The following is a 19,986-nucleotide window of genomic DNA, read 5'->3' as shown; positions in this document are numbered from 1 at the left end:
TCTCTTCTCCTTATCTGCTTCTAAAATCTTTATCTCTTTCCAGTCCTCTTTGCTGGCACATTTGAAAGAACTCTACATAATTTTGCACAGGTTCTTTGCCTGGAGCAATGTCAATGCAGAATGCTCTTTCCACTCTAAATCTGAAATTGCAATAGAATTTGCTTTTCTTCTTGGACATTAGATGTTCACAACTGCTCTTATGGTTTTAGTGCTTTTAGTGATTTCACACTACATTTCTCTATTGGAGTCATCATTACTTAGATTTTAGAATATGCTTCAGCTTGTAAACTGATCTGCTTGAGTTTGTCTGCTGTTCATTTGGGGACTTTGAGAATTCCTCTGGAAGAATCTCATCTGTGTCATACTATACAGGCTTCAGTGCATGGGATTATTCAAATCATGGTCTTTAAATTTTCTCCCTCAGGTTCTAAGCGTTCTTCTCATAGCAATGCTTATTTCTATGGATTCTTCAAGAATAAGCGGATAGTACTCTTTGACACACTCTTGGAAGACTATTCTGCTTTGAACAAAGAACCAGCAGAAGGTGAAGATGGTGAAAATGAAGAAACAAAGTCTAAAACCAAAGTGAGTTTGGTTTTCATTGTGTTATTTTTATTAAAATCTCGGTGAAATATTCTCCTGTGTTTTCTAATGTATTTTAAAGGTCCTGAGTAAGCTGCTAAAATCCAAACCCTAATGATTTCAACACCAAAGTATGCCTGGTTTGCTAATTGGAGTTTCTGGGGCTGGGTGAGTGGTGCAGATAGCACTGTAGAATGTAAAAATCCACAGGGACTTTAACAAAATATTAGTTCTCTGCATGTAAAAACTAGACCTTCCTTATAATTGTTTGACTAAAACCCCCAACAGGACTAAAGGACCTGTTGAGAGTTTTAGTTCATTTTCCTTCTCTTGGGACTGCCACACCAAAACTTCCCTTCAAAGGAAATGCTTTTGATTCTTAGTGTGTCATTTGTGTGCCTTTTACTGCATGCAGAGTTTTTGGTGCAGGAGGTACGCCACACAGACAGATTGCACGTGTGCATCCTTCCATGCCCTAGTCAAGAGCAGGATGATGGCCTGGCACTGGCCACTCCTTTGATGTGCAGCTCCACATCATGAGTCTTCTGGAGCAGCTGTTGTGGCCTCAAAAGAGTATGGAAATGACTAAAGTTGATGGAGTACTTTCTGAACAACCTGAATGGGTAATTCTGAGAAAAACAAATGGCCTTGTGGAGCCTAAGGTTAGGCCAATGTCTAGATTCTTGTTCAGTCCAGCTTTTGTTCCTTGGCACCATGTTAGTGGTGCCCAGTGTTTTGTTTGGCAAATACTGCAGAAGTGGATGATGAGAGGAGGGTATGTTAAGCTCACCTGATCTAGTCATAATGAGAATCTGTGTTCCATTTCAGCAGGTTCTGCAGCCTTAGTGTTTGCTTCTGACTTGCTAATGGATCTTTGAAGGTGCAGATGTCCCCCCTAATTGTAGCTTTAAGGCATGTCATAGGGCTTTTTGAAGAGGACATTTCCTTTTTAAAGGAACAGTGCTGCCTTGGGAGGAAGGCTACATGCTGAGTGTTGAAGGCAGTAGGAACAGGGTTTTGCTCTTAATTCTCCTCTAAAAGTCTGCAGCTCTGAATACCTGCTTCCAGTGTAATGCTTTGCTTGAGTAAAGAAATAGGATGAAGAGAAGGGATGGAAGGAGAGTGTTTGGAAGGCAAATCTTCCAGCGTTCTTTCAGGTTTGTATCAGCACGTCTGCATGCATAGAAATAAGAAAACACCACCTCACAGTAGAAATCTTCTTAAACTTAAAAGGTTATATTTTTGTAAGTAGCTTCATGAAAAAGGCTCAGGAAGAAATTATATGTGTGTTTCTGCTGTTAAAAGGGCATGGCCTGATCTAGGGACACTTAAGTGATCAAAGAAAAAACATGAGTAAAAAATTTATTTGGTTGTGTTCAGACATACCTGATAATACTTCTGCTTTGTTATTCCCTCAGAATAAGAAACAAGGATGTAAAAATGAAGAAGTGTTGGCTGTACTTGGTCATGAATTGGGTCACTGGAAACTAGGTCATACTGTCAAAAATATAATCATCAGCCAGGTAAGTTATTATAAACTGGTTTTTTTCCTAGAGCATCTGTAATTACAGCTGTTTTCAAATGCCCTCTTCTAGATTTGTTAGTGTACATTCACCTGATATACTTGTGCTGTGTGACAGAAAGTTGGTTTGGGTTTTTTCTTTGCTCTATTTACAGTGAACATATACTAGCCTTTCTGTTCCCTCCTTTGCTTCATCTGGTTGGTAGTAAGCATCTCAGAAAGCATGTCTGCTGCCATTTTAATTCATCTGAGCAGCTTTCTGAAGTTGTGTCATGGTTTATGAATGGTACTGCCCAATCCAGTGCCCCCACCAAGACTCTCGCACTCCCCGACTTTTCCCCTTCCCCTCCCCTCTGTGGCAGATTGAAGAGGAGAATTGGAGGCATGAAACACAAAGATCACTGGTTGAGATAACAACAGCAATAAGATAAGAAAACAAACAGTAACAGCAACAGTACTGATGACAGAGGGTGCAAGAAAATAAAAGAAAGGATTCATATGGAAAAAACCAACCCTACAACAGACAGTACTGGACAGCTCCCTCTGTCATGTTTTCTCAGCTGGCTGGAACCCCCTCTCCCCTTCTCCTGGGGAGCTTCTCCCCATCTCCAGCAATAATCGAAGGTGGTATAGAATAACCTCCTTGTCCTGGCCATGCCCCCTCGTGGCTACTGCAAAAATTAGGTCTGTCCTGGCCAGAACCAGGACATTATCCACCCCTTACTGTATACCATCTATGATGTGCCCAGATCTAACATGTTCCAGCTATGTATATACTTAGATATATGTGTGTGTATATATATACACAAATGCAGCTATCATTTCCATAGTTGGTGATTGTATCTCCAAGGTGTCTGTTGAGTTCATTTAGTGCATGGCTGTGGGTTCTGTCCTTCCTAGATGTCTTCCAGGGCAAGAGGACTGGTGTGCCATTGGCTGGTTGCAAGCTACTTCAGGAGCTCACAACCTGTGTATCTGATGTACTCTGTTCATGGTAGTTATGGCACATAGTGACAGTGTCATTGAGCAACAGTCCACTGGACTGTTCAATTTTCCCAGACCCTGGTGCTTGATAAGGAATATGATACATCCACTCAATCCTGTACTCTTTGGCCCAGGTGTCCATGAGTCTGTGTTTGAAATGAGTCCTGTTGTCCGGCTCAATTCTTTCTGGGGTGCTATGCCACCAGAGGACTTGATTTCAAAGCCCTGGATGGTGTTCTGGGCAGTGCTATGAGGCACAGAGTACTTCTCCAGCCATCTAGGGGTTGTTCCCACCATAGTCAGCACATAGCACTTGCCTTGGAAGGTCTGTGGGAGTGTGATGTAATTGATCTGCCAGGCCTCCCCAGACTGATATTTTGACCATCAACACCCAGACCACAGAGGCTTTACCCTCTGGGCCCTGCTTGATCACAGCTCATGTTTCACATTTATGGATAACCTGGAAGACCTTGTCCATGGTTAAGTCTACCCCTTGATTCCTTAAGCAATCTTAAAAGACTCATTCACAAGAAGAGTCTATCTTTATGTTATATCTCTTCCTCGATGACCTGAGGCATCATGGGCCCACTGCACCAGAAATAATTTACCCTTATGTTGCCAGTCCAGATTCTCCTGAGATGCTTTAGTCTTGCCAGCCTGCATCCACCTGTCCAATATTGCGATGTTCTTCATTAGCCCCACTCTCCTGTGTTCATCTACATTATGTACTTTTAGACCCAACTTCTCTTCCCTGGGCAGTGATGTCTTGTCACAATTCAGCAGCCCAGATGGGTTTCCCTCTGCACTGCCAATAAGTCTTTTTCCATCGTTCCAGCCATTCCTGCAGAGCATTTGCCACCATCCACGAGTCAGTGTAGAGGTAGAGCAGTAGTCATTTCTCTTATTCAGTGAAATTCAAAGCCAGCTGGACAGCTTTCAGCTCTGCAACCTGACTCCATCCACCTTGTCCCTCAATAGCTTCTTGCCATGTAGAACTCTGTATTGCAGCATTCCATTTTCAACAATATGGCGGGAACCATGAGAAAAGAGAGTGCACAGCTTCTCGTTTTCTGATAGCTGTTGGGGCTCATCAGCATGTGTGTAAGGCCCCAGTCAACTTGCTGAAAGGGGTTTACAGTGGTTCATGTACTCTTGGTTAAATGTATGAGAGAAATATTAACCAGATATTCTCAAGAGGTCAAAACACAACAAAAGTTTACTGGCAAACTTTAGAAAATCATGGAACTTGGGCAAAAGATTTTGCCCAACATTCAATCAACATAAAACACTTATCAGAGCATTAACCTGGCATTAACCATTCAACCTGGCAAACTTTAAACCCGTTGCATGTTAAGTTAGCAAACTTTAAACCTGTTTGATTACTCAAAATGTTCCAAGAAGAAGGAATTAGAAGAAAGAGAGAGAAGATAGATATAGAAAAGCACACATATAGCTACCAGCTCCTGGGTTCCAACAGTGTTCAGATAGAAAATCCAGGAGGAAGATAGGGTCAAGATGTGTGCTGGCCTCATGCTCAATCTTAAATACCCCTTGGCCCTCATGGGCCATCCTCCCAGGTGGGATTTCTGGTCATTCAGACACTCAGAAGTTGGGTTAGGGACTCCAGGGCAAGTCTGTGGGGCATTTTCTCCACTGTGCCAATGATTGGCAGTTCTGTCAGGCTGGGATACTGGCTCTATAGGGGTATGGGACAGTTCAGTGCCTTGCATGGGCAAAGCCTGACCTGCACGTTCCCCCTCACATGCATCCCAAAATGTTTCAAGACATCAGCATTTCCAGTCTCTGACACACATCACCTTTTCATCCTCCTCGTTTGATGATAGTCCAAGATGTTCACCCTTGGGCCAGTTTGTGATGACTTCCAAGATTCTTGGGCAATTGAGTTTCCTGTCAGAGCTCTCTCTGTGATCAGAGTGACCCACTTATTCCACATAGCATCAGTGGCATGATGTCTGGAAGGGACTTTCCTTTTGAACATCAGCACAAGTAGTCAGGGTGTCAGAAGGAGCTGTGCTTCAGTGGCAATCACTTATGAAGCAGCTCAAGCCCCTTCATAAACTGCCAGTGTCTCTTTTTCAGTTCAGGTGTAAAAGGGGGTCCTTTGTATCTCTGAATCCAGAACCCCAGGGGTCATTCTTGAGTCTCCCTGGACACTTTTTGCCACAGGCTCCAGGAAGGACCATTCTCCCCACCTACAGTGTAGAGCACATTTTTCACACCTGTTGTGTCCTTACTGGCCCAATGGCTACTGCATGAACAATCTCCTGTTCGATATGTTCAAAAGGTTGTTGTTGTTCAGGACTCCACTTACAAATCATTCTTCTTCCATGTCACGTGATAGAGAGGGCTTACAATCTGACTGTACTCTGGAATATGCATCCTCCAAAAACCCACTGTGCCAGCCAGGAATGCCTGTGTTTTCCTTCGGGAATATAGCTGCTATTTTGTTAACCATATCCGTTGGAATCTGATGATGTCCATCTTGCCATTTTACTCCTAAAAACTCAATTTTCTAGGCAGGTCCCTCAATGTTACTTTACTTTATTGCAAAACCAGCCTTCAGAAGGATTTGAATTATCTTCTCCCCTTTCTGAAAATTTCCTCTGCTGTGTTGCCCCATATGATGATGTCATCAATGTACTGCAAGTGTTCTGGAGCCTCACCCTTTTCCAGTGCAGTCTGAATCAGTCCATGGCAAATAGGTGGGCTGTGTTTCCACCGCCAGGGCAAGCAGTTACAGCACTGGATGCCCCTCCAGGTGAAAGCAAACTGTGGCCTGCACTCTGCTGACAGAGGAATGGAGAAGAACGCGTTAACAATATTGATGGTGGCACCACTCTGCTGCCTTGGACTCCAGCTCATACTGAAGTTCCAGCACGTCTGGCACAGCATCACTCAGTGGCAGCATGACTTCATTCAGGCCGTGATAGTCCACTGTCAGTGTCCACCCTCCTCTGGACTTATGCACAAGCCATATGGGACTATTGAAGGATGAATGAGTCTTGGTGAGAAGTCTCTGGCTCTCCAGTTCATGAGTCATCTCATGGACGGGGGCATGGAGTCCCAATTGGTGTGGTATTGTCAACAACGCACTGTTGTGGTAGTGATTGGTACCTGTTGTTCTTTGACACTCAGCAGTCCCACAGCAGAAGGGTCCTGAGAGAAATCAGGCAAGGGATTAATCTATTGAATTTCCTCTTTCTGCACAGCAGTTATCCCAAGAGGCAAACAATGCCCTTTTGAGTCCTGGAAATACTGTCTCCTGAGGTCATTTATGCCCAGGAAGAACAGGGTCTCTGAAACCAGTCACAATGAGGGGTTTTTACCTTTCATTCCCAGTTAGGCACACTTCAGCTGTTGGGATCCTCCTGTCACCCCAGAAATAGAGATAGTTTCTGCCCCTATGTATCTTGATGGCATCAAGGTACATTGTGCCCTGGTGTCAACTAAAGCCTTATACTCTGGTGGGTCTGATGTGCCTGGCCATTTGATCCACACAGTCCAATAGATCTGATTGTCCCTTTCCTCCACCTGGCTGGAGGCCGGGCCCTTTTAGTTTTGGTCACAGTACATGTTGCTCACTTCTTGCAAATATGAACTGGAAGTCGCTTCAAGAGGATTGCAAGAAACATCAGCTATTCTGTTTTGTCTGAGGAGTTTCCCACTGGAAACTAGAGCAGCATTTGTCCTTGTAGAACTTCCTGCAGTGGTTGTTCTTCCTCTCAACTCATGTACCCTTGCTGCTAGGGCACAGGTGGGTTTTCCCTCCCACTTTGTGTCATCTCCATTGTCACACAGGTAAAGCCACAGGTTTCTTCATGGTGGGTGTGTACCCTCTCTCTTGAGCAGAGGTGGCGGCTGCTCCCAACAGAAGAGACTCGTCCGTACTGATGGGACATGGGACATTTTCTCTATAACTTGCTCAAGTCGTTCAAGTCTGTTTGAAATCTCAGACAGTCTTTCCACAGCCAAGTTGCAGGTTGATAGGGAGGAAAAAGATCATCATATTGCCAGAGTCAGGTAGTCACGTGAAGCACTGTTTGTTCTTCTTTCATGGACATCAAAGTCAATGAGTTGGCATACAGTGATGGCATGCTCCTTACAAACTTCCACCCCATGGCTTGTGGACATTGGACATCACCTGGATTTACAGGGGACTGCTTGTTACTTAAATCCTTGTAGAGTACCTCCAGCACAGCTAATCTTCTCAGGTACTGGAAACCTTTCTCCAAGGTGTTCCACTTGCCTTGGTGCACTTACAGAACATCTTAGAAAGGGTACTTTTCCCTCATGCTTGACAGCAGCTGCCTCCAGGGGCTGATAGCCTCTGTCATCTTCCCAATTCCCTTGTCAATGCCCACATCCTGGTACAGGGATCCCATTGCTGGGCTTCACTACCCTCTAGTTTTATATCACAGGCTGTGATATCCCAGCATTGGTGCAGCCGGGCCACCAGGGGCTCACACAATTGGCAGCTGAAATCTTTTTGCATATCTTGCAGTTCACCCAGGGATAGGGATGGGGTGATTATCTCTGGCTTTGCATTTCCTTCCTGTTGTGTGGGCCCTGCTTCCTCTTCACTCACTAGGCAAGCTGATTTGGTCTTGTATTTCTTCTGTGTAGAGATGACTGCTACTGGTACAGGTTGTTCCTCTGGTTCAGCTGCAGTTTGAGTGGCCACAGTGGCTGTTGATCTGCTTTCCTCCTTCTCCCCTTGAAGGTGCTGTGTAGTGATGAGCAGTGCCTGGTAAATAATAGTCAGGACACTGCAGTAAGTTGCTTCTCTCAGGACTTGCCACAGCATTGCTTTGCAAATATTCTGTCTCTTTATTAGAGTCCTGTAGTTGTTCAGGGATGAGCTCCCAAACCACAGGAGCGGAGAATTTCCCCCAAAACTGGCTCATTTTTCCTGCTATTCCATGTCACTCATGACTATCCACACTTGGGGCAGATCTCTGAATGACCTTCCTAGAAAGCTCTGTCCCAACTCCTAAACATGATGTGGACTGTATTGAAGAGGCCTGGCAGATTTTAGCAGCCAGAACAAGGTTTCCTTAACATCCAAGGGGAATTCAGAATTCTCAAAAGGCGTATTAACAGGCCTGAAGGAGGAAAGGAGGTGAAAAGCTGGGGAAAATCATCCTACTCTGTTTCCCCTACAGACTGGGTAAGATTATTAATGGCGTTCTAAAAATAACACCTGAGGTAGGGGTAGGAGAGAAACACGGAGCAGACACCCCAAATCTCTCAATGCCTTTAATAGTATCTTGTCACAAACTGATGTCACACAGTGCATCAACAGAGCAATCCTGATCCCTCTCCCTGCACTGAAAAATAATCATCATGAGGAGCACATGGTGCATTTAGGGGAATATATACAGGGTTAGGTACCACACCCACAGGAACAGATCAAGCAACATTGTGACCAGTGGCTCCTTATGTAATATGGTAAATGCTTGATTCAAATTTGTTTCCAGCTTCGTCTGGGTAGATCTCTTCCTGTGTCAACCCTTCATGCCACACAGGCACTAAATAAGGCTGAGGTGGTTTAGGAATGGTGTGTGCCATTTCAGCACCCCCCCCAAGACTTCAAAACTGCTTTCTTGCTCCCCCACTTTTCCCCTTCCCCTCCCTGCTGTGGTGGATTGGAGAGGAGAATTGGAGGCACAAAATGCAAAGATCACAGGTTGAGATAAGGATAATTTATTGGAAACAGCACTGAGATAATAAAATTTAACAGTAACAACTACACTAATGATAGAGGGTACAAGGAAAGAAATAACTTGCATGGAAAAAACAACCCGGATAATAGTAATGGATGGCTCCCTTTGCTAAGTTTTCTTGACTGGAAGGAACCTCTTCTCCTTGGAAGAGCCTCCCTGCCCCCCAGCAATGACATGAGGTGCTATAGAATAACCATGACTCCTCCTGGCTACTGCAGAAATTATTCCTGTCCTGGCTGGAACCAAGGCAAGTTGAAACATATTTTTTGCTCTTTAACACTTTCTTGTCTGTTTGAATCTCGGGGCCTTTTCTGAAGGTCTGTTTCCATCCCTATGCTAGGGCTGGGATTGGATGCATCCTGACTATCAGCCTGCATTTTTTAGGTTTTTGTCATTACCTCTGAGAAAGCTTTGCAGCGTGTGTCTGAGAACATCTGTTGTGTGTCAGAGAGCATCTGTCAGCCTCATTACTTTAAGAGCTGACAAGGAATGTGATTGAGGATTATGAAATCTGATCCAGGAGGGCATTTGTACCCATTTATATTTTATTCTCTTACCTTGTACATCGGTAAATAACTTCATTGTTCCATTCTTGATGCATGCCCAAATGGGGTGAACAATGAAGCCATCTCTGCAGAAATATGTAATTGCTTTGTTATAAATCTCTGTTGTTCTAGGTATCACTCATGCTTCTTTTCTCCAAATTCTCAGCTCCTTCTGTTTTGTTTGTCTGAGCTGCTGGCCTATGCACCTTCTGTAATTTCATCATAGAATCACAGAATATCCTGAGTTGGAAAGGATCACACAAGTCCAAATCCCTGCCCTCCACAGGACCCAAGAGCCACATCATGTGGCTGAGAGCATTGTCTAAATGCTTCTTGAATTCTGTCAGGCATAGTGCTCAGACCACTTCTCGAGGGAGCTCATTCCAGTGCCCTTCCAGTTTCTGGGTGAAGAGCCTTTTTCTAATCTAATCTAAACCTCCCTGATACAACTCCAGGCCATTCCCTCAGGTCCTCTCACTGGTCACCACAGAGAAGAGATCAGTGTCTGCCCCTCCTCGTCCCCTTCTGAGGAAGTTGTAACTGCAAGGAGTCTCCCCTCCATCTGCTCTTCTTCAGGCTGAACAAACCACACGGCTTCAGTTGCTCCTCATATAGCTACCCCTCAAGGTCTGTCTATCTCTGTTGCCTTCCTTTGGATGTTCTCTAATAGTTTAATGTCTTTCTTATATTGTGGTGACCAAATCTGCTCACAATATTCAAGCTGAGGTGGCCCAGCCCAGAGTAGAGTAGGACAATGCCCTCCCTGGGCCAGCCAGCAATGCTGTCCTGGATGTCCCTGAGGACAGGGATGTCCCGCCTGGCTGCCAGGGCACTGCTGACTCAGATATTACTGGCCATCAACCAGGACCTCCAGCTCCCTTTCTGTGGTACTGCTTTCCAGCATCTCATTCCCCACTCTGTCTGTACATCCTGGATTGAGCCATCCTGGGTGCAGAATCCAACACTTTCCCTTGTTGAACTTCACATAGTTGCTGATTGTCCAGCCCTCTTATTTGTTGAGATCTCTCTGCAGGGCCTTCCTGACTTCAGTGGAGTCCACTGCTCCTCCCAGTTCTGTGTCATCTGCGAACCTGCTTAGTAAATCAGTCTTTCTTGAGATGCGTGCACTGTTTCAGGAATGATTTTTCAAAGGCTATTCACAAGCTTTTCAAGTTGTAAACATCACTATTAAGCTCCTGTTTAAGAAAAACTGCTTCCATACTGGCTTTTCCTTACTTGTGCAGCTGAACATTTCAGGCCCTTTCTGCTTTTTCCTTTAAGGCAATTACCTTCTGATTTATTACATCAGCACGGATCCCTGCTAACTAGCCTCTGCTAGCACACTGCTCAACTAGTACACTGCTTTTGCCACTTAGCAAACTCATGTAATTTGTCTTTGGATACATTTTCTAGATACTACTGTTTTGCTGTGATAGACTTTATCCTCACCTTCAGAAATTTTCACAAATTTTTCTGCAAAGTCTGGCACTTTTTCTGTTGGTTGGTTGTTATCACAGCCATCTTTCTTTTCTGTTCAGTGTGTTTCAATAAAAAACAATATTCTGGCACCTTCCATATTACTCTAAACAGACCAAACAACCACTTGGATAGCTTGAAAACGTACCAGTCACCCCCTCTAGAAAACTCGGTATGGCATTGTCTTGGTTTGAAAGACAGGTGTCTGTTAAGGAAGGTGGAAACCTCCCTTAGAATAGAGAATATGACCCCCCCCTTTCCTCCGAATTATTATAACTTTAAAATCAAGGGCTTTCAGGCAAAGATATGGGAAAAGGAATAACAGTTCTTTACTAGTATCTATAACGAGGCAAACAAGCAACAACAACAGTAGCAACAACAAACAAAAACCGGAAAACTCGATGGCAGCTTGCTCCGGGCTGCCAGACACCCTTCCCGTTGGTGCAGTCACGGCCACAACCAGCAGGGGCGCTGTTGAGCACCCAGCCGGGCAGGGCAGGTGTGATGACTGCCGAGCAGCTGCAGATGGCGCTGTGGCGCGAGGTCACCTCCTTGACTCATGTGGCTAATGACGGGCGGGCTGGATGGCAGGTTGGCGCGCAGCTGGGAGTTCAGAGTTGCAAACTGGACCCGCGGGGCTAGTAAGCGAAAGGTGGCAGAAACTCTGCAGTTGTGGCAGAAGCTGCAGTTGTATTCCAGCACGCGGGGGAGCCACAGCCGGTCCCCTCCGCAGCAGCTGCGAACGCAGTTGGGGAGACGCACGCTCCGGGAGGGGAAGAGCGTCGGAATCTCGTGCTTTTCCCAAACGAAAGCTCACCCAGCAAGAAAGAGAAGGCAGTGTAGTGCTGGGCTTTCTGCGGTCACAGCGAAAGGAAGACAGCAGCTTCGCTGTTCCCCCTCCGGTGCTCAGCGAGCAAGTGAAGTCCCCAACGGCCAGGTGCTCCACTCCCCACACCACACCCCGGTTCCATCTTTTGTCTCTTAAGTACTTCATCATAATGGTTCCCTAGGAAGAGAATGGGAAGAATTCCCCAACCTCCAACAGGCATGATCCTGCCTCTTGGCTCTGAAAAGCCAGGCGAGTACAGTGCTTGTACACGGTGCTGCATGGCTTAAATGGAAGCATAGATTGTTTCCAGGAATAGAAGTACAACACAGCTCAGACGCATTTTGTTTGGCTTTAAACTTTTTAGAACCTATTTAGAATTCCAAGGAGATGTGTTCTGTCCTGTACTCCCTCCTCATTTCTCTTCTTGATTTTTTGTCTCACTTCATTACTCTTTTTTTTGCTCACTGACTGAAAATAGTGGTTCTTTTACTGTTGCATTTTCAGAAAGCAGTTAAAGACCAGCTGTTTGTTCTCCTTGTATATTAGTTCAAAAGTAATCTACTTGTTTTTTTACAGTGGCATCCCTGTGCAAATCTATAATGTGATGTTATGTAATGATTTATCTTAATCAAGAATGTTTTTTCTTTTCTCTAGATGAATTCGTTCCTTTGCTTCTTCTTGTTTGCTGTGCTAATTGGTCAAAAAGAACTCTTTGCTGCGTTTGGTTTCTATGACACCCAGCCTACCCTGATAGGCTTGATGATTATTTTCCAGTTTATTTTTTCACCTTACAATGAGGTAAATTGTTTTCAAGACATAGACACTGGAGTATCATCCTATTTAAATAACGATTCTGTTTTGTCAGGGGAAGTTTGAAAATTCTAGGGGCTGTATTGGTTGTCTCATTTTGATAATCAGGCTTAGTGTGCTGCATGTTGGGTAAGACTCCCACTTTCAGTTGTGGCTTGGATAAAGCTTAGTGAGATCAGTCTGCAGCCACAGTACTGTGTGGGATGCGGGAAGCTAGATACGGGAGTATTTACTGGCACTGAAGGAATTTGCAGATAGCTGAATTTTAAAATAATTCTTAATATATTTCTCTCCGCAGGTTCTCTCATTTTGTTTGACTGTATTAAGCCGACGATTTGAGTTTCAAGCAGATGCATTTGCCAAGAAACTTGGGAAGGCCAAAGACCTATATTCTGCTTTGATCAAGCTAAACAAAGATAATTTAGGATTCCCCGTTTCTGACTGGATCTTTTCAATGTGGCATTACTCCCACCCACCCCTTTTAGAAAGACTTCAGGCCTTGAAAGATGCAAAGCAAGAGTGACAGTAATCATTGATGGTTCAGAGACAGTGCTTCCATTTCAGAAGCAAAGTTCAGAGCTGCTTTTTAATTTTTTTTATGGATAATGCAAATTAAGTATACTGTTAACAGGACCACAGATCTGAGTATCCTGAAACAGGTATTAAATTATAAATGACTTATTTTTAACAAAAACTAAACTGTGGAACTTAATTTAGAAAAAGTGCTGAATGAGGACTTCCCCCCCAAGACTTTTAGTTCCATATCATAGTATACACTTTTAAAGGGAGGAAAACAAGTGTAGACTTCAAAGCACCTTTTTCTTTAAAGCCTTGAACATTGCTTTTGATCCTTTTTTTCTTCTCAGCATTCTGTGAACCTTCCCAGTCTCACCCTCTTCACAGTGAAGAGGCTTTGAGTGACTTGATTTCCTGTATAATGATCCTTGTACTTGCCAGCGTGTTTTAAAAAGCTGAATGCAGCTGCAGGCTTTTCTCCTGCATTCATGTCTGTCATAATGAAAAATGCTATTTAATAAAACCTTCTTTCTCTGAAGTGTGGGAAGAAGGATGAATTATAGCTGAGGAAATGCACCATGTCTTCCTTGAAAATGAGCACTAGGTGGTATTTAGTAGGATTATAGTGGGATTAGGCTGCTCCTCTTGCCCACAGTGCTGCTGGGGGTATGGAAGGATGTTATAAGGAATCCAAACAGGACCCACATGTTTGAGAAAGTTGCTAATTCTCTCCTGTTCTCCCTTTTTCCACATCTCAGTTCCTCCATTTCTGTTGTACTTTGCCTAGATTTTTTGTGTATATGGAAGTGTCCGTTTGCTCAGCCAGTGTATCAGAGCCATGCTTTCATTCTGAGGGGACTTCTCCTCCATTCAATTGAGGGGTTTTCATTAATATGAATCCAGCTGAAATAGCAGTGCCGGCATACTTACTCTTCATCATTACTATATATAAAAAGCCCAGGAAACAGTTTGCCCACGTGAGTTACGGAAGAACAAAGTGGGTAAATGTGGAAATGGCTTCAACATAGATTATCTCAGACATTTCTGATGAAATATAGGGTTATGTTTACTTTTGGTTAAGTAAAAATAGAAGTAAAATATAAGTTTGCATGTGCATACAAATGTTTTGAACCATCCTGAATGCACATACTCCATATAAAAATCAGATTTTCTATCTGCAGTAAATTAAAATGTTCTTCTCAGCTCTGTACAAAGAGAGATGTCATCCAAGCAAATTGTCATTGTTTCAAATATCAGAATATTCTCATATATTTTATTGCTAGCTTACATTTGTTTTTCTGATCATAGGGAAAAATGCCTTATAAGATGACAGGCACAATGATGTCTTGGGTGAAACAAGATACTGCTGAAAGCCCTTTGTATGCCTTATTCTAATTGTGTTTATAGCCCAGCAAATACAAAGCTTAACTATAGGTACGGATTTAGGAGATGGTTTTACCAATATGGAGAGTCTATATTTGTCATGTTAACTACATTTAATAAAAGGCCCTCAAAAATAAAAGCATTAACTTGAATCTGTCAATTCAGAAGAATAAATAAAAGTGTGTCAAGTTCTGAACGAGATGTTGGCTGGTGTAAAGCTAAGGAAAACAAGTGTGCTTTGAGAAAACCATTTGTCTCATCCATTAGGTAAAAATGGTATGCAAAAATAAATTTTCTGGCTATTTCAGAAATTTGGGTAAATGCAAACAAAAGGAAATTAAAATGGGAAGATGAAGGAAATGCCAGTTCCTATGGAAGCATCAAATACTTCAAATGCTTAAAATACTTAGCTTGCAGGCAAAGATAGTATTCTTATAGCAATTGCCTGTTACTTCCTTTTCTCCCCTGTCATTGTTCAGAGTTGTCTCTGCAGTTCTTCTAGCTGGATTTCATATCTTAACTACCAAACAAGATTTCTGAGTTGGTTCCATTCTGCTCCAGTTGCTTCTCAGCACTGCAGTTGTTTGTCAGTGTGTGCTGCTGACCTTCTACCTGCCCACATTACTACTGGGCATCTGGAGTGCATCAGCTACACTGTGCAGACCTTTTACAGCCTCTACTTGCTTCCTGTCTCCCTGAGAATGGTCAAAATTACCTGTAAATCTTCCTGTGCAACTTCTGCCTTCCCAGGTACGTAAATAGTCCTACAGTGCCTATACAGCCATGTGATAAGCCAATACCAGCTTCATGACAAGGTAGGTCTGCTTAGACCAGCCACCATCCCTTTCAGGGAATGACCAGTTTTAAGGAGAGAGGCAAGAAAATTAGCAAGCATGCATATAGTTTTCTGTTACCTTTAGCAAACACTCTTCACGTACTCAAGACAAGGGAACCCAGAGCAGAACACATCTGGCAGTATGCTCCTCCCAGGCATCTGTGGGACTGCTGGGCATAGATCAGCAGTGCCCTGTCCAAAGGCTGGAGCTTCAACTTCCTGTTTCCTGCACTACCAGCTTTTTCTGCTCGTCTAAGTAGAAACCTGAGAGAAGACATGCTGAGGAGAAGTCCCAGACCTTGAAAGGTGACAGAAGGACTAAAATTGAATCCTTTGTGAATGTGAAGCTTGATGTGTCTTGGTAATATGTGCTGGCAGCCCAGAGACCCCAGTGCCTTGGGCTGATCCCCGGCAGTGTGGGCAGGACAAGGGAGGGGATTCTGCCCCTCTGCTCTGCAAGGGTGAGACCCCACCTGCAGAGTGAGAAAGGACAGGTCAATAGTTAACTCAAGTTAACTATTGAGAGACAAAATACATTAATTCTAAAACCTAGAAAAACAAGATTCCCTTAATCTTATCAAGATAAGAGAGACAAGAATCTGTTTGAAGCCAGCACAGAAACCGCTGAATCATCCCATGAAAAGCTGTGCATGCTCCAGAGAAAAAGGTGAAAAGTGCATTGTGATGAAGACTACTAGGACCTTCATCTTGGAGGTAGTCTTTGGGGGTCTCCAAAGTCCACCAGGACATACAGAGCATGTGTGGCACGCATGCTAATGATATTAATGACTTCTGAGAAATGGTTTGTATAACCACTCCTATCCTGGGAAATGTGATGAATATTCAAGAATTTTACCTATAACATTGTGGTTTTGGAAGTGCCAGTGTGTGAGGCACACTCCAAACGGAGGAGTGAATTCCCCCACACCCGGTGCACCGAATAGAGCAAATACCCACTTCTCTGACTTGGTTTCTGAAGTGTCTCTGGGCCTGCTTGAGCAAATCAAATGGGCACCTCCAGATGGGACCCTAACTCTGCTCGGCTGCCAGATCCAGAGGTAAGCAGATCTCCCAGTGACGACCCTGAATTTTCAGGGGGAGCTCAGTTATCCTTTACACATGGCGGGTGTAGACCAAGGACAATATGCACCAAATTAAGGTATTTGCTAATAAAAAAAAAATCAAAACAACAACCCGCTGGTCTGAGGTAGTAGTCCCCAAGGGTGGGTTGAGACTGGGTTTCCCAAAATTAGTCTAGGGCAATGGGCTGGACCCCCGGGGTTGGACCCCACGGGCAGGATAGGTACCTTTAAAGGGGTTGGACCCTGCTGTACTGCACCATCATACTGCTACTTTTGTTCTGTCGTTATTTTGTTACTGTGTGAGAGGAGGAATGAGACGTGTCTCCCACACGAAGTGAGAGTGGAGCTATATCTGCGGCTCCGTTATCTGGTGACAGAAAGGGCCAGAGAAAAGCAAAGCAACTGGCAAAGAGTAAATGACTACAAATCATATATAAACCGTTGGTTTGGAGTATCCGGAGGGGGGCGGATTGTATTATTGGAGGGGAAAGGTTTTAGTTACTGAATTGAGAACACCCAGACCACCCCCACACCTCTCTAATATATCTCCATTTGATCTCCCTTTTGAAATCCTGTGTTTAGTGTGTGGAAACAGTTGTGAGGTTTCGACTTTGTGTGCTTGCAAATGAAGGTGTAGAGTAAGGGGAAAAGTGGCAGATAGTAGTGTGATTTTCTGGGTGGTTCCCTGGATCTGGGGAGGGATTTGAGAGGAAAAGTCGGAGGAGATGTGCAGCAAGATTTGCGTGGAAGGAAGAAGAGAGGGAGAACAGACAAAGGAGGCAATGGGATCATCAGAAAGCAAGGAAATAACCCAGAAAAGTCCGTTGGGATGTGTGTTAGCACAGTGGAAAGAACTAGGAGGAATCCCTGGAGAGACTATGAGAAAGAGCACCCTAATTAAATATTGCAACCACTGGCGGTCACTGTACAAATTAGATGATGGTGAAAAGAAGCCAGAAAATGGGACTTTAACTATAGCACCCTACTACAATTAATGTTATTTTTAAGGAGGGAAAACAAATGGGATGAGACATCTTATGTGGATTGCTTTTTCACTTTAAGACATAAACCAGAATGGCAGAAACAGTGTGGCATTAATTTGGCACCACAAGACTCAATCGTCCTTCTTTTAGAAAAAGAGGCAAAAGGGGAAAGCCGCATGAAAAGGTGTTGCTCTTCATGCCGCATAGGGGAAAGGTGTTTAAAGTTCAAAGCTGAGAGAGACCAGGATCCCTTAGAAACCCAGGAGTTGATGAATTACAGTGGTGACACCCTAACATCAGGGACAACATCCCCAAGGTCCTCAACATCCCCGGAGGATAATGAGGATGAAGGGACAAGTGAAGCTTGTTCAGGAATATCATCCAGAACTAGGAGCAAGGCCCCTGTAGAGGAGAAACTTATAGCACCACTCAGACAAGTGGTAGGGCCAGATGGAGGAATAACAAAAGTTAAAACACCATTTACAGCTTTGGATTTAGATACCTGGAAGGAGGCAGCCAGACTGTATAGAGAAGACCCTGAAAAGGTAGCAAAGAGGTTTGAATTAGTTGTTAGAAATCAAGATATTGATTGGGAGGACATAGATTTAATGCTATCAGAATTTACTGAAACAGAAAAGGCAACAGTAGTATCCGTGGCAAGAACACATGTGCACAGACATATAGCTACTGGAATGTTACATGAGAGTGTTGATAACATTTTTCCTACTTCAAATCCACAGTGGGATGCAAACGATATGCAAACGTATCCATTTTTGGTTAGATACAGGAAATTAGTACACTGGGAACTGCTAAATGCTATATCTAAAACAATTAATTGGTCATTATGATTCAATATTCACCAGGAAACCACTGAGTCCCCAGGCTCATTTATTGAAAGGCTAAGAGACAATATGAGGAAACACACTACCCAGCAACATAGTTGGGCAACATAAGTTAATATCTTTATTGATGAGTTGTCACGAGTGGAGACAGAGGGTGGATAGATTTTACCAGTTGCCCAGGCCTATGACAACTAATAACCAAACCTACCCAGAGTGACCAGCACCCCAAAACCCAGTCTCACTCACAAGTTCTTATAAAGACAGCTGATTTATGTCTAATGTAAAATAGATTATGGTTTATTAGACACAGGTGAGAACGGAACAAAGAACTAGACAATTTTTACTACACAAAACATGAAAAGCTATTCATAGCTAAAACAAACATATATATATGTTGCCCAAAATAAGGATATTAAAAACAATATAGCACTAAAAATGAAAAGGTACCTATTAATATTATTGTAGCTAGCAAAGAAGAATACAGTTTAGGAAACGAATGCTTCTTACCAAATCCAATTTCTGGAGCTGGGGATGCATCAGGCCCTCTCTCAGTCCTTCAGGAAGTAACCACAGAGCCTGCGTCAAAGCCCAGGGGAGAAGACTTTACTTCACGCTCCAATGTCCATGTAGAAAAGCTTCTGCCTTTCTAAGGTTTCGTGGTGTTTTTTGCAGGAAAAGAGTGTGTGTATTTGCGGTCACTCGAAAATTCTTCACATTCTCTCAGTGTCTCACCTTGACTTCCAGACGCCAGCATTCGATAGCCCGGATTAAGCTATTGACTTAATCTGAGCCATCGATCTCTGGCCAGCAATCAGGGAGAGAGAGAAGGGGGAGGGGGGTTGTCCTGCCACATGGGTCAATCAGCACCAGATATACACAGAAAGTTGCAAAAGATTAAGGGACCATATAGCTGAAAGTTAGAAAGACTTTTAGCAGAAGCGTGGGAGGTGTATAAAAACACGGCACAGCCCTTTGTGGTTGCAGTGGCCCGGGTTGAGGAACTGAGCATCCCCAGGGGTTCCGGCATTGGAAGTGGAATTGTCCTAATGGTGCCATGATTCTGAAGACAGAATCATCAGTGCCGCCAGAACCATGACTGTAGCACAGCTGTGTTCAGAATGACAGGGACCGGCAGGTCCTTCCCTAGCAGACCCGCTGGTTAAAGTTAAGCTAGGGGAACGGGAGATGGAGCTTTTGGTGGATACTGGAGCCACATTCTCAGTCCTGAATCAGACTTTGAGTCCTATAAGCAGTGATTACATCCAAGTTATTGGGGCCACAGGGAAAACCGAAAATGCCTACTTTTTGAGACTCTTAAAATTTACATTAGACAAAAAGATGGGAATACACCAATTTTTATATCTTCCAAATTCACCGAAACTCCTATTAAGCAGAGATTTATTAACCTAGTTAGAAGCAAAAATAGAATTCACAGAACAAGGAATGAGACTACAGGTTCCCAAAGAAAAATTAATTATGGCTTTAGGTTTAGCAAATATCCCCAAAAAAGAAGAAATACCCACAGATAGTGAAATAACAGAACAAGTGATCCCTTTAGTATGGGATGTTAAGATTCCAGGAAGATAAAAACACGCTTCCCCAGCGGTTATTGAACTGCTGGAAGGTGCAGAGCCAGTGTCAGTAAAACAATGTCCACTAAAGCATGAAGCACGGGTAGGAATAGAACCAATAATTGCTAAATTTATTGATCAAGGGCTGTTGAGAGACATTAGGTTGCCTACAATACCCCAGTTCTACCAGTACAAAAGCCAAACAGAAGTTACCAATTACTTCAGGACCTGAGGGCAATAAATGCAATGACAAAACCACTACATCCTGTAGTGTCTAACCCT

At 43.6% G+C, this 19,986-nt stretch overlaps 1 protein-coding gene across 3 annotated transcripts in view; it reads left to right on the top strand.

The window, feature by feature from the left end:
• Positions 1 to 14,588, top strand: part of ZMPSTE24 (zinc metallopeptidase STE24) — a 30,189-nt gene extending 15,601 nt beyond the window's left edge. For all 3 annotated transcript variants that reach the window (XM_085081412.1, XM_085081414.1, XM_085081415.1), the window contains exons 7-10: positions 425 to 585; positions 2,001 to 2,105; positions 12,337 to 12,480; positions 12,791 to 14,588. In XM_085081412.1, coding sequence (XP_084937538.1) covers positions 425 to 585; positions 2,001 to 2,105; positions 12,337 to 12,480; positions 12,791 to 13,015 — 635 coding nt within the window. In that variant the 3' untranslated portion in view covers positions 13,016 to 14,588. The remainder of the gene's footprint in view (positions 1 to 424; positions 586 to 2,000; positions 2,106 to 12,336; positions 12,481 to 12,790) is intronic.
• Positions 14,589 to 19,986: the final 5,398 nt, after the last annotated feature.

Source organism: Lichenostomus cassidix, chromosome 23, assembly GCF_008360975.1.
Source record: "Lichenostomus cassidix isolate B80296 chromosome 23, HeHo_3.0, whole genome shotgun sequence".
In the NCBI taxonomy this organism is placed as follows: domain Eukaryota; kingdom Metazoa; phylum Chordata; class Aves; order Passeriformes; family Meliphagidae; genus Lichenostomus; species Lichenostomus cassidix.
Note: the sequence above shows the minus strand (reverse complement) of the source record. Positions and strands in the feature narration are given on the sequence as shown.